The sequence below is a fragment of the Euprymna scolopes genome, chromosome 15 (genome assembly GCF_053919585.1).
Source record: "Euprymna scolopes isolate OS-2025 chromosome 15, ASM5391958v1, whole genome shotgun sequence".
Taxonomy (NCBI): domain Eukaryota; kingdom Metazoa; phylum Mollusca; class Cephalopoda; order Sepiida; family Sepiolidae; genus Euprymna; species Euprymna scolopes.
The window spans coordinates 63,873,494-63,900,949 of NC_136496.1; the positions used below are offsets into that span (position 1 = coordinate 63,873,494).

The 27,456-nt window shown below is 32.0% G+C and overlaps 1 protein-coding gene across 6 annotated transcripts in view; it reads left to right on the forward strand.

Annotated features, from left to right (window-relative positions):
* The window catches only part of LOC145293843 (uncharacterized), a 682,379-nt gene that overhangs the window by 595,976 nt on the left and 58,947 nt on the right, over nt 1-27,456 (forward strand). For all 6 annotated transcript variants that reach the window (XM_080140519.1, XM_080140516.1, XM_080140517.1 and 3 more), the window contains one exon: nt 23,507-23,600. In XM_080140519.1, the coding sequence (XP_079996645.1) occupies nt 23,507-23,600 (94 nt within the window). The remainder of the gene's footprint in view (nt 1-23,506; nt 23,601-27,456) is intronic.

Here is a 27,456-nt window from a genome sequence, read left to right on the forward strand (position 1 = left end):
CATTTCTCTTTAATTTTTGTCCAAAATTCTTCCAGATTTGAAATTTTATTATTGCGTAGTTGTTGCTTAATGAGATGTCATACATTTTCGATAGGATTGAGATCCTGACATTGCCGACTGTGTGAATGGGATTATTATCTGGCATGAAGATAGGATTATCATCCAAATTCCAGCCAAAGTAGAGTAGAAAATACTCAGTCAACATAATCATTGTACTTGGTCGAATGAATTCGACCTCGCAAGCGTACTATAGGCCCCGGACAATTGGCACTAATAACGCTTCACACCAAAAATGAACCTCCACCACCTTGCAGCGTTGAAACTGTGCACCTAGGATTAAATTCTTCATCTTTCCTTCGACGAGCGCACTGCCTACCATCACTGCCTAGTCTACTGAACTTGCTTTCGTCGTTAAAAATAACTTTCGACCAATATGAAGAGCCATGACCTTCATTGCATCTGACGAAGTCAAGACAGCGCTTTTTGTTCTTTACAGAAATCATTGACCTGCGTTTTGCAACACAAGTCTCGCCAATTCAATTCTTCCGATCTGTTCTTAACTGAAGAAAAAGGGCACTCTTTTTAACAAGATTACACTGTTGTTGGATTTGGGGAGCCGTTTCAGATTTGTTTCTGAGGCTGCGGATCTAGATAGTATTGTCTTCCCTGTAAGAAGTAAGTCTATGACAACCTGATTTACAGGCATCACGAACACTGCCGGTGTTTTGGTTCTTTTGCATAGTCATTCGTACCGTTTTCTCGTCACATTTCAATCTGCGGCCAATTTCTCGATTGGATAATTCAGAAAGGTTCAGATTAATGAGCTCCTAACGATCACTAAGAGAAAGTCGAGGCATATGGACTAAATGTTACGTTGTATAAGCTGGAACAGCAACAATTACGATAGGTGAAAAAGTGTATATTTTAAGCTGGTTTGAAGCCCATTTGTTGCTGCAGGAGTTTCTTTTTTTCTTCTCTATTTGAAATTATTTTTTTAAATTGATGTGAACACAAGGATACTTCAATTAAAAGTCAAATATGAACAGGCAAAATCAAAGAGGAATAAATGGCGAACCAAATGAGGTATAGTTTGTTTAAACAGTTACATTCAAGTTAGTTTAAATTTGCGATTTTTGAAAAAAATCACAAGAGCGGACTTTCTTTCTTGCGCCACTATATATATATATATATATATATATATATATATATATATATATATATATATATATATATATATTACACACACATTTATATGTAAAGGATAATCAATTAAAACTCATAAACGGGTCATTATGAATTTTGTAATATATATGCAAACCACCACGATAAGTAATATGGGTACGTTATTTTTTGTAAATTTTGATAAAATTAGTTTATCTATATATATATATGTGTGTGTGTGTGTGTGTGTATGTGTGTGTGTGTGTCTGTGTCTGTGTTTGTTATATCTCCCCTATTTGGTTTTAATACATAAAGTAAATATGAGAAATATTTGGAATCAAGTCTCCCCTTATAACTATATATATATATATATATATATATATATATATATATATATATATATATATATATTGTCATAAAGGGAGATTTATATTGTTATAAGGGGAGACTTGATTCCAAATATTTCTCATATTTACTGTATGTATTAGAACCAAATAGGGGAGATATAATACACACAGACACAGGCAAACACACACATATAGAAATATATATATAGAAAAGTTGAATGTACGAAATAAACTTCTAAACTAATTTACTAATCATTCGGAATTTTCAAAATCGCTGCTAGGCGTAAGTGTTTGTAATATGGGCTGTATTTAGTTTGATTTAGTTTTGAGCAATGACGAAAAATAGGGAGTTAGTACTTTTTGTGAAACTTCAGATACGTTCGACTTGTGCGAAATAGGTATTAGACATAAATTAATAAATATTTCCTAATTTTTAGTTTCTTTGATGGGCATAGTATGAGCAGACATTCCTGTTCAGAAAATTCAATTTCATCAAATTTGTGTCAAGTTTGATCTGCAGCCATTAAAAACAATGACGCAAGAATCTTTGCATTTCATTTTTTCTTGAGATCCGTTAAGGTTAAACATTTAAGGTTGAAATGTTTTTTATTTACTTATTTAATGGGTTTTGGTTGAAATTAGAAAATATATTTTAGACATAGAGTTTAGTATTACTATATATTGATTTTAATTTTCCTAAGAAGAAAAAACGTGACGCACAAAAAACAGAAAGAAGAAAAGGAAGGGAAAAGAAAAGAGAAAAAACTGAAATGACGAAATACGTAAGATGGGCAAGAATTTGGGTGGTTCCGTAAGAGTCAGCGGGATTCCAAGATAAATCATTGCATGTATTTCTAGGTGTGTTCACTCATTCTTCTGAATCTTTCTTTACAGAATTTTTGCTTTCAAATATTACATATGCTAATAATGCAACGACCCCCCCCACTCTTCACCACAAAATGATACACATTTTAAAGGAGTTTTCATTTCTTCCTTCCGATTTCCAGAACTTACTCTCCTCGTATTCTACCTACAATCGCAATCACTCTCTTTCTCTGACTTTTACATTATCTGTCTATATTTTTCTTTTCTGTTTGTTTTTACCTCCATTTTCTTACCTTTCTTTCTCTCTTGTTTAGTTTTTTTTTGGGGGGGGGCACTATTACTGTTTCTCATTTATCTATTATCAAGCTTATGAATATTTGTCCTCCCCTTCTCTGTCAGTCCCTCTAATTCGTTTCTGACCTTCTCTATATCATGTCACATATTTCGTTATCTCTGTCACGATCTTTATTACTCTTTGTCCCTTTCTCGCCTACTCTGTCCCCGTGTCTCTTTCTCTCTCTCTCTCTCTCTCTCTCTCTCAATCTCTCTCTATATATATATATCTATCTAACTATCTATCTTTATGGTTTCGCCTATTCTTACTTCATTATTTGTACTTTTTCTCGTAGATCCCTCACAAAGGCGGTACAATTATGTAATCATACAACATAAAAACCATATAAAGATCGTCTCTGCTATAAATCTTGAAGCACGTTTTGCTATAGTAAGCTTTGAATTTCCAGTAGTACTGAATAAAGCTCCTTTATCATCTGGAAAAGCTCAGTGAAGTCCGGTACTTATCCCCAGTTTTAATAAAACAGAACGACAGGACAAATATTGCAAAAGGAAACCTATTAGGTGTCACACTGTCTTCCAAGCTCTAACTCTTGTCGCATCACCGTAGCGATGTATGCATACGATTGTTTTATAAGTACTTCAACGGATTGTGTCCCGAAGATCTTATCGCATACGTACCCCTCGACCCATTCGACTGTCTACAAAGTCTTACCCTTTCACTGTATATCTCCTTAAATGCTGGGGGATGTTCTACCTTGGTAGTTTATTTCCTCAAACCGTTTGCCTTTGATATTTCCTTGCAGCTCTGTTTCCAGACCAGAACAGCATGTATATATTTAAATGTAATGTGAAAAAGCATTTTGTTACACAACTCCCTATCTACTTAGCTTTGTAAATTTGATCTGTATCAAGTAAATCCCTTAATCATGACAATGTGTTTTGCTTGGTGAGAAAAATGGGAAAAATAAGTAATGAGTATGCTTATCTTTGTTTAACTTCGCTTATCTGACGAGAACAGTGCGTAATCATAATTTAACGTATTATGGTTTAGAAGAAATCAAAATCGATGAATTGAGGAAAAAACAGTCGAGTTTAACATCAAGTGAAACCATAATAAAGATGTGATTGTGGGCGTGTCTATAAAATGATTATTGAGGACCTGCAAGGCAGAGGACCGGAAGCCAAATGTGATAGGATGAATTCAATGTGAGCTGTTTTTCATCCGACCTCAATTTGAAGATGCTTGGTGACAATGTTGGTTATTATATAAAAGGCAGTAGTTCCTTTTGTTTCTTTTTTTCATTTCCCTTCATTAAATTCTCAGAAACCAAGTGAAATCCTTTCTTGGAGTTAACATTGATCGCTACATGAGATACATACAAGTATTCTATTCTAATGTCGAGCTAGTAAATCACAGACATACATACAAGTATTCTATTCTAATGTCGAGCTAGTAAAGCAGTGACGGTCACAAATTTTTCTCGCCCAAATTAATCACTTATAGTTAATCTTCATCGTGGTATTTTCTGAATTTTTTCGGATTCCAGAACAAGAATCTATCTGGTCTGGTGGCTAATTCAGCTAATAGTTTTTAATTGAACTAAAATCACTACACGAAAGAACACAATTCATTGTACGAGCCTGGGTACAGCTATACCGAACGTGTTTTATTCATGCTTTGAATAATATGTTATTTGGAATATGTGGTCAAGGTCTTTATCTACTCTGAAGAACCTTATGTAAGCTGTTTTGACAAATACTTCTGCAGAAAGACCGAAGTCACTCGAGCATGGTGTCTAGTATGTGATCAAAACTATGTTTATTCGTTTGTATGTAGTTACCTTAGATAAATCTCAGAAACTACACAAACCAATTCATCAATGATCTCCTATATCACATTCTTAGATCATTCGTCGACATCTATGCAGATGGCAACATTTCGAATGCCTGCAATAGCCAAGATTTTTCTGATTTTCTCTCGTCAAACCTTCCGCACGTGATACAATAGGGAAATAGATGGCTAGTTAATTTTGATGCATTCAAAACCAAGGTTTTATCTTTTCACCGTCACCGCTCTGATCACCACTTGGCTCTAATTAAAACGAATTGCTCTCATTTTGAGAAAGCACCATAGCTTGACAGGCGTATGGGAATGGCCTTCATTCCTGGCCTAAAATAGAAGACTTACATCAGATCCGTTGTCAAGGTTACGGGAATAAATGTTTGCTCGTTCTATCGCTTCAGAAAATATCTCACTCTCGACTCAATTCTTTGCGTATATAACAGACAAACACATCCTAAAATAAAGCATTGTTGCCACATTCTGGAAGGGGTTGATAAAAGTATCGTCTACTGCATTGACAGGATACAAAACCGGCTTTAAAATCTAGTGGGGTTGTCCTCTTCTTCTCCCCGTTATCTCTTTCGCACAGAAGAGACGTTGTGGGTCGATGATTGCTCTATCGTTGTTTTCCAAGTTGCTGCGCGGCTGAGCCTCCATCTGTGGTTTCGCTGCGAAGCATTCACGGCAAACACTCGCCTAGCTACAACGACTGTCAAAAATTTACCTTAATCTATATCTGTACAAAAATCTAAAGGAACAAACCATGAGCAATTTTTTTCCTAGAGATGCGCCTCTATGGAACAAATATCATGGAGCTGCTTCCCAACTTATTATGACATGGTTGTTTTCAAGTCCAACGTAAGCAAATTGAGCTGTCCTCGTAAATAATCGATATCTATTCAGTTTTCAAGCATTACCGTTTTTCATGGTGATTGACTCATTAACTTTTATCCCCAAGTGATCTTTGGACCTCGATAAGTGGCGAGTTCCAGCGTAAAAAGGCACACAAAACATATATTCTTTAAATAGGATATTGAAATGTATGCTTAGTAATATTGTTTCGTTAAAATGTAACACAAAACTAAAATCATATAGGAGGTCGATGACATTTAGAGCGCTTCATCTCGACTTTGATTATGAAACTCGAACTAAAATACACTACTTGAGACCCGGACTATGATAGAAAATGTAGGATATATTCTGTTTCCAGTCCAGGGAAAAAAAGTCCTTCTTGAATTGGAGAGAGAAAATGACGTGAAAACAAAAGTAGTATGGGGTAAAGTGAAAAGATGTTGGAGGAAGGAAATGAAGATGTGTATAAAGAGATAGATAGAGAGAGGGATAGAGAGAGAGCAAGAAGGGGAGATAATTTTTTAAAAATACTTTACTCTTCTATTTCCGCGACAACGCCCGATAAGCATGTTGTATAGAGAATACGTTTATTTACTATAGGTAGGTTGGATGAAACAGATTTTCATCTAAAAAAATATATTAGAAGGGAAGTAATTTTTTGCCTTGGTTATCTTTCTTGCCTAAAACAAATTTGGAAAGCAGAGTTACGTCTTCTGCAGCGTTCCACAAAGAAAAAATCTTGTTGTAACACGTGTTACAGACCTCTCTTCAGGCAAAATGTTTCTAGACTAAGAAGTAATTATTTTCTTCGCGTGTAAATAGAGAATGAATATTAATAGTTGATTCATAGAGTAGTTTTATTCGGCTGGTTTTTACATTCGTTTTCTATCTCCCAAATATCACCGCTACACCGCCAAGTACACAAACAGTGAAGAAAGGCGTTTTACTTGGACAGAGGTGTGTAAAAGTTGTTTCCTCATAATTGAAAGTTGGATATTTATACGCTTTAAGATTTAGTAATATTCGTTGCAAACGAGCGAGTTGAAGCAATCCCCCATTTAAGATCTAAAAAGAAGTCGGGGTTAAGTTTGGAATTCTAACGACTATGGTTCGTGGAAAAAAAGAACTGAAAACATTTTTTCAACCATTCACTAATAAGACACAGCTAAAGAATATCAATGGTTGTATCGGCAGTAACTTTGTGCGAATAAAACTTTTTTTACAAAGGAGTCACCACTTATCAAGGCCCGGATGCCATTCGAGGATAGGGGTCAATGAGTGTACAGTAGTCAATAAGACAGTATCGTAGTAATTGTTAGTAATGGAAATTTGGTAAATTGGATTACTTAATTGGGACGGCTCATCAAGAACTTGTTAAGATTGGACTTGAAGATGACTTTATTGTAGTGAGCTAGGAATCAAGGAAACTGAAGAAAGTTCTACAGGCGCGCATTAGTTCTAAGAAAGAAACTTTGATACTGGAATCTACGTTTAGGTTTAGGCACCGATAAAGAATGGGGGAAATTATTAATAGTGTTTTTAGACAGACGGGTGTTTTCGTGAAAAGTTCGGCAACGTGGGCCATAGATTAGAGCTCAGTCGATGATGAGAACAGTAGTCTGAATAATCCAAATAACACGTATTATCGGTCGCTATCTCCAAAATTCAGAAACAACACGTGATACTGTATCACGTGAGAAGGCACGATTCAAACAGTGAACCATACTAATCGGACGAACGTTAGAAATTCGGTTTTTATTTGGCAAGAAATATTTTTCGATAACATTACGGGTGTTTGCACGTGAAATTATGAATTTCGAACATGAACATAGCCAGTTATTCATGCGTATATCACTCCAATAAACTCCTCTTCACTTCCCATTATAAACATTCCTTTATTTTCACTCCTTTCGCCAACGATGCTTTCATCATCCTTTATTGTTTGTTACTTGGCAAGATTATGTAAAACATTGAACAACCGATTTCCTCACATTTTAGCGTATATGAAGCACATGAACGACTGAAAAAGCCATTACATATTGCTGGAAAATCGGATAAAGGGTGTGATTTCAGATTTTATTTATTTTTTACATTTTACCATGCACGATTAAATTCCAATTACATTCATAGCTAATATCCTAAATTGTTAATATCTGTAAGCTGCAATAGAAACCATTCCCATCTCTAGATTAGGAAATCTTTGTTGAGATAAAAGTCTGTCCTCATATTAGAATATGACCGAGTTATGAGAAAATTATTGGAGGATAAAATTAGTAATTAATAAAGTTGCGTAACCCTACCAGCCAAGTGAGAGTTGGTTACATGCTTTGATTCGACTCTCGTCTGATTATGATTATGAAATGCTAGTATATATATATATATATATATATATATATATATATATATATATATATAAGTGAACGTGTCTGTGCGTGTGTCTGTGTACATTTTCCAACGAAATAACTCTGTCAATTTTCAGTCTACAGACTCGAAATTTGATATACAGGGTACTGAGATTTGGAAAAATCTGTGTAATCTGTTTCCGGCCAGAAATGTGTCTGTTAAAGGGTCAAAGTTCAACGATTTCACCTTTGAGAACTCTACCAAACTCTTCCGCCAATTTTGGGTCTAAACACTTGAAATTTTAGATATAGGTACCTTCGAAATGGATATAACTTAATAACTTGATTTGAGCCCAAAATAATCAATTTTAAGGGGTCATCATAGGGGTCAACGTTTTGAAAATTGACCGCTTTTTTTCTCAACATATACCTCCAAAAACCCGGGCAACGCCGGGCTGAAATGCTAATATATATATATATATATATATATATATATATATATATATATATATATATATATATATATATATATATATATATCAGTCATTTAGACTAACATATATATATATATATATATATATATATATATCAGTCATTTAGACTAATATATATATATATATATATATATATATATATACTAGCATTTCATAATTGGTGTATTTCTACCTCCATGCATATCTCTCTCCCTCTTTTAGTCTATGCAACCTCTCTTATACTCTCTCTATCAGCACCTATCTGCCACTTTTTTATTTCTATCCCTCTCACTCTATCTCTCCACTATTCCCAATTAATTACAATGTCTTACCATATTCTAACAATCACACGCTCCGTTCATAATCGACGACTATGACTTAGATTCCGTTTCCAACGGCACGCAAACACACACCGGGGAGGAGGTGAATCGAGATGAAGCGAGGCGTAAGAAATAAAGACGAGATAAAAAGGATGAAGAAATTCCTCTCATCGCTTCATCTTGTATTCTTATTTTTCTTCCTCTCGTTTTGCCCCCCCCCATATGTTTCTCTTTTATCTTTGGTTACCCCGCCGCGTCAGTTGTCTGCGAAAACCGGTGAATTCTCTCACTGTCCGATTTCTTTGTTTCGCAGACTTTCTTGTGCTGTTTTGCTTCGTTTCACTGGTCTTTTTCCCATTGCAAGTCTTTTCCTCCTTTCTGAAAGAAAATTGGAACTTTTTGTCTTCTATATTCATCTTCGAAATGTGGACTTATATATTTGTTAAAGAACAAATATATATAATACTGTGATCATTGTTTCGACAATTTATAAAGATAATAAAAAACGGAATATAATTTTTTTTAAACATTAAAAGTAATTTTATGTTAACGTTTTCTGTTAAATATTAATAAATACTAGCAGAACCTGTGGAAATTCCATGATAGTTAAACATTTTAAAAACACATTCTGAACAAAACGAATAAAATAATAAAATAGAACAAATAACAACGAATTCAAAACGATTTTAAGAAAAATCTTTTTTAACCTTATAAAAAACGAATTAATTTTTGTAATTTACATTTTTTCAATGAAAATTCAACGCACAACACATTATTTTGTTTTCTTGATCATTTTAAATAAATTATACGGGAACAGATGGCAACGTACTTGCACATTTTTTGAATTTTAAAAAGAACCTATAATCAAAATTAAAAAAACTTACCGTCTCCTCTCAACATGGCGTTTTTTTATCCCTATATATATAATATGAACTCATTTATCCCCTCTGATTTGACATTAATAGGATTAGAAACCAAGACATTTCATGCAAATGTAATATGCACAAACTGCAGCACAATATCTAAGGTGTCTTATAAGCTTATTACCTCTCCACTTCCTCGATAACGTAGATTCCTATATTTTTTTCTACTGAGAGTTCACTGACAAAATCGATTAAAATCAATGGGAGTACTAAAATCTTTTCTCTCTAATAAATTCGTTCTTCCCCCGTCACCAATTACACCATTGCAGGATCGTTCACAATGGACAGTTACGAAGGAACACCGGTTTGGGTTTTCTTTACTTCGTAATTGCTTAAAAGAAACTGGAATGGAATTTTAACGTTTTAACCTTTTCGTTCTATGCTTTCTACTAGGTGAAACGCACCATGGACTTAACCGAACCGAAGGGTTATTTATACCATTTCTTTCGCTTTATTTCGTTTTGAAGTTGATTTAAAAAACTGGAATGGAATTTTAACGTTCTTTTGTTTTTCCGATTTCTTCCTTAAATAAGTTTTACGTTTGTTCGTTTTTTTTTTTTTTGTTTTTTTTTTTGGAGAGGGGCGTTTTTTAAGAAGTTTAACATCGTTTTTTTATATATTTAAACAGGTGTATTCTTTACTTTACCCCCCCCCACACACACACACACACCTACACACATCTCCAAACAACAGGGCAAGGCCGGGAACCCCCGATTCTTATAAAATAAAATATTCAATTTGAAACAATAACTGACAGCAATATTTTTCCTTGTTTAAAATTTTTTGGAAAGGTTTTAATTAGTTTTGACTGATAAAGAGCGACTATAAAGCAGGGTAATTCGTTTTTCATTAACTAATGTTAGTCATTGCGATGATGATGTTTTTTGTGAGGCCAGACGCCGGACAAGTAAATTAATATTTAGATTATTAAATGAAGAATTATTTGGAGTTAACATTCAGGTTATGCGGTTAGATAGCATCAGAATAAATTCAAACTTGCTATTCTTCAATTTTTAATGTATCCGATGACTGGATTTGTAATAGAAATGATTATTACTTAAGTAAATCGATTCCACACTGTCGGCCATACTTCAATCTCTGTCACATCGACAAAATGTTGCATCTCTGTGACAATTTACAACATATTGTCTATTTTAATAAAAACATCGTTTCCGAAACGATCGTACAATCTATTGATTTTGTTTGTTTTCCTTTTGAAACTGGTTTTAATTCAAAATTATGAATCATTTTACTCAATATTAAATATGATATATATATATATATACACTCAATATTAAAATAGTTCTACGATATCTATGCCTTTCGAGCTTATTATATATCTACATGACAACGAGCACTGTTTTCTTTTAATAGTATTAATACATTTATTAATACATTAAAATAAACTCTGCTCTTTAGACTCTAGGTCTTATTCCCTCAAAATCATTTACACACACACACACACACACACACACACACATATATATATACATATATATATATATATAACTACTTCATTTACGCACATAAAATTATTATACGAAAGTATAAATTTATGCGTAAACTGTAAGTATTTACTTCAAAAGTGCTCAATACGTAGGTAGATCTAGTTAGTAAGTTATAAAATATATATGGCGATTAAGCTACACTGAATAGTCCGCGTGTCGTCCACTCTAGGACTCTTCAGGCTTATGCGCAAATTTTGTGGTTGTCTTTCGTTTTTATATATCCGTCCCACTTATACCACTTATAAACTGATGCTAGATTGATGCAAGATGACCCAAAAGCTGTCCTAAGCATTACATACATTTCTGTGGCATTTTTTCCAAGTTTTAAGTACATATAATGCCATTTTGTTTCATTAGGTTTAAAAATTAAATCATTCATATGGGTGCTGTTACCGTCTACACACTGCCAAAGGCTTTCACGAAAGTTGTCTATTACTCGGCGCGTCATTTCATGTAGAATGGCAGAAATTTCTTGAATTCCATCTTTATGTTGTCAAGTAGATCGAGAGCGTTTAATGTGTTATTTGAGGTATCCCCAGAGAAAAACACTCACATGGATTTAAATCAGGTGAACAGGCAGGTCAACCGATGTCACCACACAAGTAGATCAAATGGCCAGGAAAAAAATCTTCCTCAAAATTTCCATCATACTTCGAAAAGTGTGGACTATTGCTCCATCTTGTTGAAACCTAGTATTATCCATATCGCAGAGCATATTCAATTCTGGTCTGAGAAAAATCTCTAGCATCTCACAATATGGATCAGAGTTCACAGTCATTGTAACATTATCTTCTTCGAAGAAGCACGGACCTCATATACCGAATTCTGCCACAGCACGTCATACACCCGATGACAATGCAAAGGGCGTTCATGTAACTCATGAGGGTTGTCTCAGCCCAATATCTTAAGTTTTGTTTATTCACTGCACCACACAGGTTAAAATGCGCCTCGTCACTGAACAACTCCACTGCTGAATGGGGGGGGCATGTTGAATTTCCAACTACAATGCTCTGCGAGTTTCGGTGTCTCTTTCGCAGAGTCCTTGTGCTAAAATCATTTTGTAAGGATGCATTTGAAATCATTATGAAGAATTCTTCGCAAACTTCTTTCAGAAAACTTGGGCGTGTTTAAATGCCAAACAGTGTGGAAACTGTTGAACTGAAGCTCTTGCCGCTGTCAAATTTCCTGCAGTTCTGGCGGTGCGATGTTAGCCGGTTGATTTTCATTTTAATGCAAATCCAGTAGCTCTGAAGTTGGTAACCCATAACAAGAACGTGTTTCGAGCTGGTACGTGATCACGCCTACCAATATTGAAGTGCAAAGGGTACACTCGTTGTGTTGCAGATACAGATTCGTTTGTTTTGATAAACGTTTCCACAATGAAAGTGCAATTCCCATCAGTCCAATTAAAGATAGCAACTGAAAAAGAAATGAAAATTATAAAGAACCAAACAAAATAGTGTTGCATGAAAAAAAATGTTGTTTTATGTACTTTTCGAAAATAAAAATACTTTTTCTTCGTTTCTTTACTTTATCTGCCTTTTATTAAACCTACAAATGTGTCAGATCATTTTGCCTGACCATGTATATAACGAAAACAAAATAAAACTACTTTTAATACCTAAACAGTTTTTTTCTCTTGTTTTTCCATTACCGTGATATTTATAAATTGCCTTCAAAGCATGGGCTATACAAGATTTCAATCTGACGTGTTCACTGACGTAATATAACGGCTGCGAAAGTGTTATGTTAGATAAGAATCGCTATTGTCGGTTTTATAATAAAATAAAAATGATCAATTGAACGAATATAAAGTTTAATATATTTATTAAACAAGTGCTCATAGTTCATGATAATTTAAAAACCACTACATGCGAAATGATAATGTTATTCTTTTCTTCAAAGCACATTTTTTAACTGTGGCTGTCATGGCCGACCTTACTCAAAAGGCAGATAGTTCTTTCAGAAAAATTAATGCGTTCCAAATTACATTTTCGACTTTAACACGAAAATTGGTTTGAATGAACTTCACGAATTCATTGAAATTTACTTACTAACAGATGATTACTGATTGGCTAAACGTGTCGCCATCTTCCGGATGCTTCCGTAACCGGAAGATGCCGAAACGATGTTGTCAGAACTTAGGTCAGAATCTGTATCGAAAGTATCGACATTTTAAAAAAGTTCTCTCGCTACAACATAACGGCATATGAATTGTAACGTAGATATACAGGGACACTTCCATTATCTATCTCATAGGATTTTATGCATATGATATAAATTTCATTAAAATATCATGTAAATTTCATTAAAATATCATGTAAATTTCATTAAAATATGATATCAATTTCATTAAAATATGATATAAATTTCCTTAAAATATCATGTAAATTTCATTAAAATATGATATAAATTTCATTAAAATATGATATAAATTTCATTAAAATATCATGTAAATTTCATTAAAATATCATATAAATTTCATTAAAATATGATATATATTTCATTAAAATATGATATAAATTTCATTAAAATATGATATAAATTTCATTAAATTTTGATATAAATTTCATTAAAATATGATATAAATTTCATTAAAATATCATATAAATTTCATTGAAATATGATATAAATTTCATTAAAATATCATGTAAATTTCATTAAAATATGATATATATCTCATTAAAATATGATATAAATTTCATAAAAATATCATGTAAATTTCATTAAAATATGATATAAATTTCATTAAAATATGATATAAATTTCATTAAAATATGATATAAATTTCATTAAAATATGATATAAATTTCATTAAAATATCATGTAAATTTCATTAAAATATGATATAAATTTCATTAAATATGATATAAATTTCATTAAGATATGATATAAATTTCATTAAAATATGATATAAATTTCATTAAATTTTGATATAAATTTCATTAAAATATGATAAAATTTCATTAAAATATCATATAAATTTCATTAAAATATGATATAAATTTCATTAAAATATGATATAAATTTCATTTAAATATCATGTAAATTTCATTAAAATATGATATAAATTTCATTAAAATATGATATAAATTTCATTAAAATATGATATAAATTTCATTAAAATATGATATAAATTTCATTAAAATATCATGTAAATTTCATTAAAATATGATATAAATTTCATTAAATATGATATAAATTTCATTAAGATATGATATAAATTTCATTAAAATATCATATAAATTTCATTAAATTTTGATATAAATTTCATTAAAATATGATATAAATTTCATTAAAATATCATTTAAATTTCATTAAAATATGATATAAATTTCATTAAAATATGATATAAATTTCATTTAAATATCATGTAAATTTCATTAAAATATGATATCAATTTCATTAAAATATGATATAAATTTCATTAAAATATCATGTAAATTTCATTAAAATATGATATAAATGTCATTAAAATATGATATAAATTTCATTAAAATATGATGTAAATTTCATTAAAATATGATATGAATGTCATTAAATATGATATAAATTTCATTAAAATATGATATAAATGTCATTAAAATATGATATAAATTTCATTAAAATATGATATAAATTTCATTAAAATATGATATAAAATTCATTAAAATATCATGTAAATTTCATTAAAATATCATGTAAATTTCATTAAAATATGATATAAATTTCATTAAAATATGATATAAATTTCATTAAAATATGATGTAAATTTCATTAAAATATGATATAAATTTCATTAAAATATGATATAAATTTCATTAAAATATGATATAAATGTTATTAACATATGATATAAATGTCATTAACATATGATATAAATTTCATTAAAATATGATATAAATTTCATTAAAATATGATGTAAATTTCATTAAAATATGATATAAATTTCATTAAAATATAATATAAATTTCATTAAAATATAATATAAATTTCATTAAAATATGATATAAATTTCGTTAAAATATGATATAAATTTCATTAAAATATGATATATTAAAAGTTTTTAATCATGCCCGGCCACCATAGATCCCATTTTCACCAGAAAGTTTTATAAACATAAATTAAATTTCAAGATAGATAACTTTAACTCCCTAACAAAAAGTATAAAACCTTGATAAGCTATGACTCATTATTATAAACAAATACATGCACACGTACACGAGATTACAAAAATGAGTGTCCTTAATCATGACGCTTACAGAGAAATAAGAGGTAAGAAGGTAACGAAATACTAATGTCTTATGTATGACAACTTCTGGAAGGTCCCATACAAGTCTTCTTGCGTGAACGTGTCATTGACCTTCATCACAGCTTTTTTTTATCTCCTCAATTGTCTCGGTCCTGGATATGATCTTAAATGGTGAGGCTCCAACTTGCGGGCTGTGGGGAGTGTGGAGCCACCCTTTAATTGCCGGAATGGTAGTACCTGTTCGGGTCCCAACTATGGGTTCAATAGAAACCGACTTGAAAAATATATATATATATATATATATATATATATTCTATTTAAAAAATGTCTTCAAAATCACTGGATTCGGCATTAAATAACCTGGAAAGGTTGATATGCCGTAAAACAAAAACAACCGACCTCAATTGCCTTATAACGACAGGCTCTAAGGTTTTCCTTGAGTTCAGGGAATAACCAAAAATCACAAGGAGTAAGGGAGGGTGAGGAACTGTCTTGATGTCCATCTTGGTCAAATAGTCTGTGACAAGGATGGAGCATATTTGGGACAAACATTGCGCAAATCTTCCTCATCTTCAGCTCATCGCGTGTGATTGTCTGTACAGTTTCTGTGAACTTATTGTCTCTACAGACACATACTATGCTCATGCATGAAATTCTTTATTTGGCTAATCAATGTGGGTGTTCTGACTTCCTTACTCGTCCCACACCTCTCATTATCCCTCACAGATTCCCTGCCTTCTTTGAATCACTTATACCACTCATAAACTGATGTTCTATTGACGCAAGGTAACCCAAAAGCAGTCCTAAGCATTACATACATTTCTGTGGCATTTTCCCAATTTTTTAAACAGAATTTTATTGCATATTGTTGTTCTATAGTATCGTCACGTTCAGATTGCATTTTTGAAATTAGCCAGCTGTGACAATCAGACTCTAGTATAGTATATTCCAATTCCTCTTGTAGGTGTTCATTTGAAACTGAAATCAGAAAACTTAGTCATCTCATAAGAGGTATAGCAACAACATACCGTAAGAGTCTACAACAATTTTAAATGCCTGTAGAAAAAGTCTGCAAATTTATTGAAGGAATCTCGTAAGAAAATTGAATAGTTGAAAGGGTAATACTATTTTTTTAGCATATACTGCCAGCGTGATATTTATTTTTAATATATAAATATACTAACCCAAAATGTATATGATGTAATTTGGAGCTAACTTCCTAAATGTATGGTGGTTCACGTATTTTTCGTTTGAAGCGATGGTTATACGTTTCATGGAGATTGAACTCATTAGGATCTATTGATAGGAAGAGTGAAGACGGCGCCCATATGTCTCAACTAAATGTTAGGGAAACGTTCTTAATGTGGATCTTCCGAGAGAGATAACGAACTAAAAATGGGAGACAAACGGAGCAACTCTTGGGGGAAAAAAATGAACGTACATTAAAGAGGAAAGTAAATGAGGTATAAATGGAATAAAGAAACGTTTTCGTTAAATTGAAAGGTTTTATTTTCAGGTCCGTTCATTGTTGGCCCGCAAGGCTTTAGTCTTGTCGTCTTCAAAACGAGGCTTACACATCTTAATCCGTTTATATACATATATATATATAATATATATATGTGTATATATATATATATATATATATATAATATATGTGCGTGTGTGTGTGTCAGTGTGTGAAGCAATCTCAAAAGAAAATGGATACGCTCTGTAAGAGTCGCTGCGCGTTTAATTATGAGGCAAGTATTACGCAATCCTAACCACACCTCCTCTGGATCGGTACTTTCTTAGTCCAGTAGCAAAGAGAAGTCCAGAACAACTGAAAAGACTGCAGAGATAAGCGGAGAGCACATACAGTACCTAAACTTCCCAAATGGTAACCCATTTTATACTGACTTGGCTCAACGATGCTTAATATATATATATATATATATATATATATATATATATATATATATATATATATATATGAGAGAGAGAGAGAGAGAAAGAGAGTGAGGGAGGTTATACAATATATATATATATATATATATATATATATTCTACATGGCGTTGTCCGGTAATCTTTACTTTCATATTTATCCGCCCCTCATTTTTTAACTATTCCACTTTCTCTTTTTTCGCAATATAAGTGTGAATGTTAAATCGGTAATCTTTAAGAATACGTGCACTTTGATGTAATATTGAGTTTGTTGTTACGACTCGAAATGAGTTAAGTTTTTAACCCTTTTACTCATATTAAAACGAGTAAAAGTAAAAATTGTAAACATTCTAGTTTGAATTTTCGCTATGCATTCCTGCAGTATTAAAATCTATTAAAGTTGTATTTTTGGTACTGATACAGTTTTTGAACCAAAATTTATAAAAGACATGTCTCTCAAATAACAAAGATATTTTTGTACAATTTACAGACGTTTCAAGCAAATATATTTTCGAAGTAATGAAATATATGATCTTGTCCCATATCAGAAACGAAAACTATATTTATAGATATTAGAATTTTCAGAATGTGAGACGTTATTTGATTTTGGAAATAATTATATCATCTTTCACATTCTGAAAATTCTAATATTAATTCACTCGCTAGGTTAGCATGTTAGATAGCATTGTCCTAGCGAATGTAAAAAAAATAATCCTACTTGTGAGACATCTGCGTGGGTTCTAATTGTTTGGATGACTACCCCACTTTTTTTAGACAAAGGATGGACATTTCACAGTCAGATATCGACGCAGTTTACTTTATCTATGTTAACTAATAGACTTTCTTGTTCCTGTTGTGGTTGCTCAAGTAGCAATGTACTCGCATAATTTCGTATACCGAGTTCAGATGTGTTTAACTTTTAAGCCCAGAATAGGATGAAACTTGAGCCTTGGACTTCGGGTTTTTTGGGGTTTTTGGCTATCATAATTCATCTAAGCTGCAACATTGTTTGACGGTTGTTATACCATATACATACATATATATATATATATATATATATATATATATATATATATATATATATATATATATATATATAAGTGTAAGCCATTTTGAGTTTCAGAACAGTTTCAGATGGTTCGCTGTTACACACAAGTCCTGGGAGGTGACTTGTTTGTAGTAGACAATTTCACAGAACAAAATATTCTTATCGTGTCGAAACCCGGGAAAAGAACATGTGAAATTGCTCCAGAAAAGGTTTAACATTTATGAAGCAATTCTGGTTTCTGATTGGTTGGTAGCAGAACGTGAATTAATTTGATTCGTCAGTTCTTAGCAGCATCCTTTATAAATAAAATCGTCCGACTATGTGGGATCATACCCCATTAAAAACCAAAATATTGCAACAATATATATATATGGTATAACAAGGTTGATAAACTGATTCTTGTTAAATCACTGAAGTTATGTTGAGACCGGTCATTAGCAGAAGGCTGATTTTTGGGGAATGCCAGGCGCTGTATGTAGTAGGACGTCGCACGTCTTTGCAAGAACTGCAAAATCCTTACATCTTCATCTCACCTGACTGAAATATACATACTTCTGAGTACTGGTTGTTAATTTAATATGCTTCAGAAACTTCCTCCATCATAGAAACCGGTTCCACCAACCTAGATTAAATGTTGCTTCGTCATTACTTTAATTTCTATTCTAACACTCGGAACATCCTTAAAGAGGAATGTGTTCTCAAGTTACACTGGTAATTATATTTACTTACTATTTCATACAGAATTTGAATAATAGGTATAAAATACCCTGAAACTTATTCTGAAATAAATTTGAAGACCAATGACTGGTGATATTTTACATTAAGTCCACTTTTGATAAACAAAAACTTACCAGTCAACCATGGTTATTCCACAGAATGTGCTACTGCCATCGCGCACAGAAATCACTTTTTCCATAGCTACTAACGTAATAGATGCACTGAAACTAAAGCTGCTTTCAGGAACGCCAGCAACCACTGTAAAAGAGTAATAAAAAAATGCAAGAGAGCTATATGCCCAGTCTGTTAAATCCAAGGTAGCTGATCAGCGGCTTGGTTCCCACCAGTTTTGCCAAATAACAAATATGATCCTGAGCAGAAGTGTGCGTTCTATCCCAACCATTATCAACGGACCAGAGGTCATCACGTCAGCTTCAGACAAGGCCAAACTATTTGCCAAGAACTTTGCAGCTAATTCTACCCTATGCGACGAAGGCCATCAACTCCCCATATTCCCTCCTATAACACAGAACACGCTAGGTAACATACAAATATCTATGCATGAGGTCGCCAAGCTAATCAAAAACCTTGATTCCAGTAAAGTTACTGGCCCTGACGGCATCCCAACTATAGTGTTAAAAAAGCTTCAACCAGAACTTGCTCCCATACTTACGAAACTGTTTAAACGTCGCCTTAAGGAGAAGTGCTTTCCAACACCCTGGAAAACCTCATCAGTATGCCCTGTATTTAAGAACTCAGGTGATAAGTCATCTCCCTCTCAGTACAGACCAATAAGTCTCCTGTGTGTTATGAGTAAGTTGCTGGAATCCATATCAAATAGAGAAATAGTCAACCACCTCAGCAGAAATAACCTTCTTAGTGACACGCAATATGGTTTTCGTTCTGCAAGATCTACCGCAGATGTGCTAACGGTTATATCTCATAGGATTAGTGAATCTCTTGACAAAGGCTTCCTTTCCAGGGCAATTGCTCTTGACATATAAAAAGACTTCGACAAGGTATAGCATAAAGGTCTATTTCACAAGATCTCCAGCTACGGTATAACTGGAAATATTCTCTCTATCATTAAATCATTTCTCTCTGATAGGTTCATAAGAGTAGTGGTTGATGGACAAAAATCAGAGGCCTGCAGTATTAATGCTGGAGTCCCTCAAGGCTCAATCCTGAGCCCAACCTTCTTCCTGATCTACATCAATGATCTCCCTAAACACATACTTAAATCATTCGTTGACATCTATGCTGATGACACGACCATCTACGGCAACACATCAAAGACTGTAAATGACAAAGCTCTCTCTGATTCTCTCTCCTCTAATCTCGAACGAGTGGTTCAGTGGGGGGAAGACGTGGCTGGTTATCTTTAATGCATCAAAAACCAAACTCCTATCTCTACATCATCAACGCTCTGATCCCCATCTGGCATCAATTGAAATGGATGGCTCTCGTCTAGGAGAAGCCCTATGTTTTGACAAGCTTCTGGGTTTGACCTTCACTCCTGATCTGAAATGGAACACGTACATCAAGTCTGTTGCCAAGGTCGCTGGAAAGATGGTGGGATCCTTCTACCGCTCCAGTAGATATCTCAGTACTGATGCAATTCTCTATCTATATAAAAGCCAAGTGCGTCCAAGGATGGAATACTGCTGCCATATCTGGGCAGGAGCTGCTAAAAACAGCCTTTCCTGCCTTGACAGAGTACAAAATAGACTTTGTGGCTTAGTGGGGGATGCCTTTTTCTCTTCCCTACAACCTCTCTCCCACAGAAGAGACGTTGAAGCCTATCGTTGTTGTATCGTTATTTCCATAGCAGGTGCTCGTCTGAACTCCAATCTCTGGTCCCCCCCTCACCAATATTTCACGAAAAACACCCGTCTAGCTGAATCCACTGTCAAAAATGTCCCCCACTCTTTATCTATGCCTAAATCAAAACGTAGATTCCATGAACAAAGCTTCTTTCTTAGAAGTGCACGCCTGTGGAACTCTGTTTCGTCTGCCTGGTTCACTTCTGACTACAACTTGGATGTCTTCAAGTCCAACGTAAACAAATTCCTGATGAACCGCCTCCTTAAGTAGAGATTTTAAATATCCACACTAACATACTGTACTTACAATAACCCTTATCCCTGAGTGACTTCCGGGCCTTGATATGTGGTGACCACCTTGTAAAAAAAAAAAAAAAAAAAAACTTCCGATTGTTGGATAAAATCTCTCATTGACGAAAATATGTATTTTTAGTTTGGATTGATTTACAGTATTTCAACAGTTTTCAGGTTATTTAATGCCGAACCCACTCACTTTGGTTAAAGGGTTGATGCTTCCAGTTTTTTATATCTTTAATTTTTTATTCATCGTGTTTAATTTGATTGCATTGTTATGTTGTATATGTTTAATATTGAGCTTATAGTGAACTGCAATATTGAAATGATATCTATATTTTCTTACAAAGATTACATCACGTTCAGTTTAAGCAGTGCGAATACAATAATTATTTTAGGTTATCAATTGGACAATTTCTTTGTCTGAGAAAGCGTAGTTTTAATAGCTACATATCAAAACATCGACATGACAGTTTCGCATTGGTATATGTTTATATATATACTAGCAGAAGTACCCGTCGTTCACTGGGTTCAAACAGCCTACAAAATATGGACTGCGATTGATGAAAGTAAGATAGGTTATGAAAATGAGGTGGTTGCAAAGAGATAGGTTTTGATACTCAAAAATGTTACCATAAGCAAAATATGATGAAAGTAAAGATAATTTGCGTGAAAATATATTTTTTATATCAATTTTGTTTCCATTCGTAGCCAAGAGTGACCAACAAAATGATGTTTCCTTACAAAGAGAAAAGGTTATATATATAATAATATAAATATACAAGAAATAAATGTTACCATAGTCAATAAAAATTACTTTTGTGGTAGAAAAGTGTGTTTGTATTTTTAAGTAGTTTATAAAAAAAAAAATTTTAATTCACAAACCGGTTTTAAAAAAATCAAAATGGCAGCGACTTTGAAATGGAGAGCACCGTTTTCAATTTGAAGGAGAGGCACCTGAGCATTCTGTGTTAACAATTTAAGAGAGTTCCGTCAACGTAAGGAATATTTATAAATTTTAATGTTTTCCGTTATTTTGTGCTTGAAGAATATTCGATTATGGCATGTGTAGAAAATTCATTTAAGTAGTTATCGCCTCAAATTTCGTTTTAATTTCGGTTCGCTGAAGTAAAGAGTATTAAAAACTATTTCAAACAAAAAAAAACCTGAACTGAACTTTTATTGACTATGGTAACATTTATTTCTTGTATATTTATTTTTTCAGGTAGTCGTTTGTTGGCTTTTCTGCTAAACAATTTTACTAAATAATATCGACGAAATATCGAAAAACAAAGAAACAAAAACAGTTTTGAAAAATAATGAAGCTTTACTTACTTTAGTAAAATAATCCGAAACAGCAACATGGGATATTTGAAAAGTAAACACGTTATTACTTTAGTTTTTTAAAGCAAAGAATCGATATAAATATGAATAAGAAGAAAATGGCGCCCTTTTCAAGTTGAACAGCTCTGTTTAAGTTTTACAGTCTTGAACGGTGTAGTATTGCGCCGTCGGATTCAGGGTTGTACTATTGTAATGTAAAGAACACACAGAAAGGGTTGTAATCAACTGAATTCCTTCTAGTACACTGACAAAAAAGCTTAAACAGATATATAAATAAAAATAAAAAGGTTATGCAATGTTTTTAAAAAGACACATAATCACGTGAGCAGGATGTTTTCCTTCTTTTGACATGATAACAAGTAACGTTCTTATTTTTTATTATTTATCTATTTTCGAAAGAGTGCCACGTGCAAGTGGAGAAGGAAAAAAACAGAGTTATGCTAAATTTGTGTCGAAAATTGTCTAAAGTTCCTACTTTTTTTTGGCTTTCACTTTAATAAGAACGTGAATTTATGAGGTGAATTTATTCGACACAATATGATTCAACTCAAAAAAATAAATAAAAGCTAACGTGAAGATTAAAGTTAAGGTGTTATTGTGGACCCTCCCCCTTTTAAAAACCTTGTTAAACTTTGTGACATATTTACATACTATGGAGGTCAGGTGTGAACGAACACCCAATAATTTTATTATACCATATTTCTTCAAACTGAAACATAATTATCAAAGTATACTTACGCAAATAGATATGAAAATCTGTGTTTAAGTTTGTGCCATATTTGCATGGAGTACAGGCGCGAACGTAGACCCCACAATTTTATTATACAATCCCTATTTAAGTTGAAACATACTAATCAAAATATTCTTATGTACATCTATATCAAAAACCTTTGTAAACGTTGTTTTTTTTTTCATTTTTCATTTCCATACTTTGGGGACCAGGCGCGAACGCAGACCCAACAATTTTTATGAACCACCGTTCTTCCAGATACAACATACCCACTCCTGATCATCGATACCTCTTCTATCGTTATATGAAATCAGTTTTTTAAAATAATCAATCACATAGGAGGCTATTTGTGACCAGACACACACGCACGCGCACACACAGATGTTCAGCTTTATATTATAGAATATATATATATATATATATATATATATATATATATATATACTTGTGTGGGGGGGTGTCAATTTTTTTATGTATTAATATTTTCTTCTCTGTAATTTATTTTAGATTTTTTGGAAAGAAGAAATCATCTGGAAGTCCCAGCCATCTTACTGCTCTGAAACCAACATCAAACACATTTTATTCAGGCAGACAATTCCAGGTAAGTCACTTCAAATCACTTCAATTATATATTCTATAAATACATACACATATACATATATATATATATATATATATTAATACATATATATATATATTAATGAAATCAAATGGATGTAGTGTTTACCTGATATACGCAATGGTAAACTTTAAACTAATATAAATAACAGTATTTATGTATAGATAATTTAATCCCAACCGAATAAGAAAGCTCAATACGCGATAGAGAGTAGAGCTTATCATAAGAGAAAGAAAATTAAAATGTAAGTTGAACTTTACAATCAAAATTTATTGTTTGACTGAATACTCAAAAAAACAATTTAAAAAATCCTTATTTCGCGGAGTTTCAAAGCATGCTATTCTTTTTTTTTCACTCCTTTTTTGGGGGGGGTCATTTATAACTACAATAAATTGCGGTTTCACTTAATATCATAACTAGCAAATTCTAGCATGGCTGCAAATATAATTTTCTGATTTCTTTTTAGCCTCTGATGAAAAGAATATAAGAATTGGGTTCTATAAAACTCCGCGGAATAAGGACTTTGTAAATTGTTTTTTGAGTAGTCAGTCGAACAATAAATTTTGATTGTAAAGCTCAACTTACAGTTTTAATTTTCTTATATATATATATATATGTATATATATCTCTCTATATATGCATATATATATATATAGTCTTATCTGTATTATTCCGAATTTTGCTGTGTTTATATAATTCAGTAATCGTTCATATACCAATAAATTTATAGTCAAAAAGAGATGACTTAGACTGTAAGCTACAAAATTATCAAATTTCATAATTGAGCATCCATATATTGTTTTAACAAAAACCAATAATTTAAAGAATGTGTTAATAGCAACAAATAGTGTATTTCATTGTTAGTTACAATTGTTTCAAGGCTATTCGGACAAATTCAAACATTATTCCTCTTTTTATTTCTAATTTTGATTCTTGTACCATCCCTCCTTCTATCATTAACACCTTCTCTATTAGTTTCCATCTCCAGTTCATTTTTGAAGGATACAACATGGTTTCTGTAATTTCCTTAAAAACGCACTCCGTGGCACAAAGATATACATTCTTAATATTATCAGCCTTAATCTCACATTTCTACACTATTTCTGAGGTTAAGCATTTGCCACCCAACGGAATATTTTTTCTATAACGTCTTAAATGTAGCTCTGGTAAAAAAAAAACATTCTGGGAAAAATAAAGGTTCTTGAGTGCAAGGCCAAAGTAAATATAGAGTTAAAAAGCTAAGAATTATGTAAATTAGATGTGATGAATGATTCACATCTAGCAAGCAAATCTGGAATCTAATATTCTACACTAGAAACACATTTTTAGAAATAAAGACAATAAGAAATTTAGATCTATAAAAAGGATTTTAAAAAAGTTTCAAAACTGGGAACACATTTTTAGTCATCTTGATGGTGAAACCGTTTTCAAATCAATAAAATAACTTAACAAAAAATTAGCAATATGAATTTTTTTTAAATTAGTAATAAAAGAATGGGGATTAATTGATACTGTTTTTAGATTTGTAAAACTTGAAAAATCCTAGCTTTTTAAATATTACTTTTGTTCTAAATAATTAAATCCAAAAAAAAAAAGAACAAGGTGAACCCCCACTTTCATTGGAGTAGAACATACATGGAGTTAAAGATTAGGTGTATTATTAGAATACTTATTAATGGGATATATATTATTATTATATAAGTAGTTAAGAACTTAATTCCTGAATTGTTATTTTGTATTAAAGCCACGCATAACCCCAGAAAATTATGGTTGGAAGGCAAACGTAGGTTAAATCTTTGGTAATAAAATTAGTATCATGGTTAAGATATGCTTTGCAAACTTATATTTTGAATAGGTTAGCCTAGTTTTAATTGGTTTTGTTTAATTAATAACTAAATCATAAATGCATATTAGGAATTTAACAAAATAGAAACATCGGGCGACCTTAGTTACTTCTCTTTCATCGTTATGAATACTTAATAGGATTTTGGTAACTTATAATTTCAACTAAACCTTAAAAATTTTGAACTTACAGAGTTATCTACCTTTCTGCATCTAAAATATCTGATAATCGTAAATCTTAAGGGAAAGAACAACAGAAAATTAAAAATTAAAAATAAAAATAAAAAATAGATTGCGATCCTTAATTTTAAATGAAGAATGAGAATGAACTAAGTATAAAGTTATGTTAAACTTTATTTCCTTATTGAATAAGTTTTAAACAAAAACTTTCTTAAATCACATAAATAGGTTAGCCAATATTTTTGTAAATAAACAAAGGAAATTCCTGATACAAAACTAACATAGAATCGAAATTCCTGATACGAAACTAACATAGAATCGCAACGATTTAACTTAGTTGATTAATCCGGATTATTTTTTTTTAAATTAAAATAATTTAAAATTAAATAAAGAAATATAGAAATTCAATTTAAGGAATCAATGAATAGTATTAATAAAACATATTAAATGGACATAGGTAATTAGTGTTAACATCGTATGATATTTAGTTTGATTTTCTTTTTTGAATAGATATATGAAAATAGGTAAATATATAAATCTTTAAAAAATACTTTGCAAGGATGCGATAGAGGTAAAGTCGTTTGTTTTCTTTTTCTTATAAGGGAAATGTTTTCCATAATATTTTATTGTTAAAGTGTTTTTTATTTAATAAGCCTGAAGAAAGGCTGTTCTTGTGAAATTTTCTAACGACATAATGTTTGAATTTGTCCGAATGGTCTTGAAACAATTGTAACTACAATGAAATACACTATTTGTAGCTGTGAACCCATTCTTTGAAGTCTTCGTTTTTGTTAAAACAGTATATGTATATATATATATACATACATACATATATATATATATATATATATATATATATATATATATATATATAGTGAATAAATGACAAAATTCTATATTCCAAAGTTCATGATGTTGGCTAGTTTATTTCTTTAATTCAGTTGACATTTACAATTCTTGACAGTTAAGGGCAAAAGAGATTCACTAATTGATATAATTATTAAGTGATTAATTTTGCGTTACAAAACAGATACGAAATTCTATCAAGAATAGTAAATGTCAGCTGAATTAAAGGAATAAACTATATGATGGTCAACATCATAAACTTTAAAATATAGACTTTTGTCATTTATCCATTATATTGCTCTGCAATTACATTAAGCTTCTTTAGTAAGGATTGGTATATATTATAAGGAAATAAAATATATTTCCACTGAAATATAGCTACGACTTAAAGTGGGAGAGCAGTACCCGCATTAAGCTGGTCTGCAGTTTAACTCGTTGCTGGCTATCTTGCTCTTGCTTGTTGCTGGATCTCAACATTTTGAATCCAGAGAGAGACTTAACTGTCGTACAAAGTTAAGACTCTGTAACATCATCTGTGTATAGATACTCCCTCATGCATTTTTCTATAAAAATGGTCCTGTGGCGATGGAAGTCATTTTTGGGCTCATGGACTGAGGGAGTGGCACTCGTCTGACAAGACGTTGCAATCATCATAGCTCCGACTTGTTGTTGCTCGATAATACGTTCAAAGTTGTTTGTTAGTTCTCAATGTTCACTTTTTTTATAAAAATAACAATGCCTTTTAATAGAATTTACATCGGTATAAAGCTAATTTATTTAGACTTACGAAGTCCTGCATCTTAAGATGCATGAGACAATAAAAGTATGCCGTCGTTTTTTTATCTGGTCAGATCCACAGACTCTCTAACTTCTTTCCGTTGCAATCTAATTTTTTTCGATTATCTGGTTTCAGTTAATTTTTGGTCTTCCATTTCCTTTTTTATATTAGGAGTCCATTGTAGCACGTAGT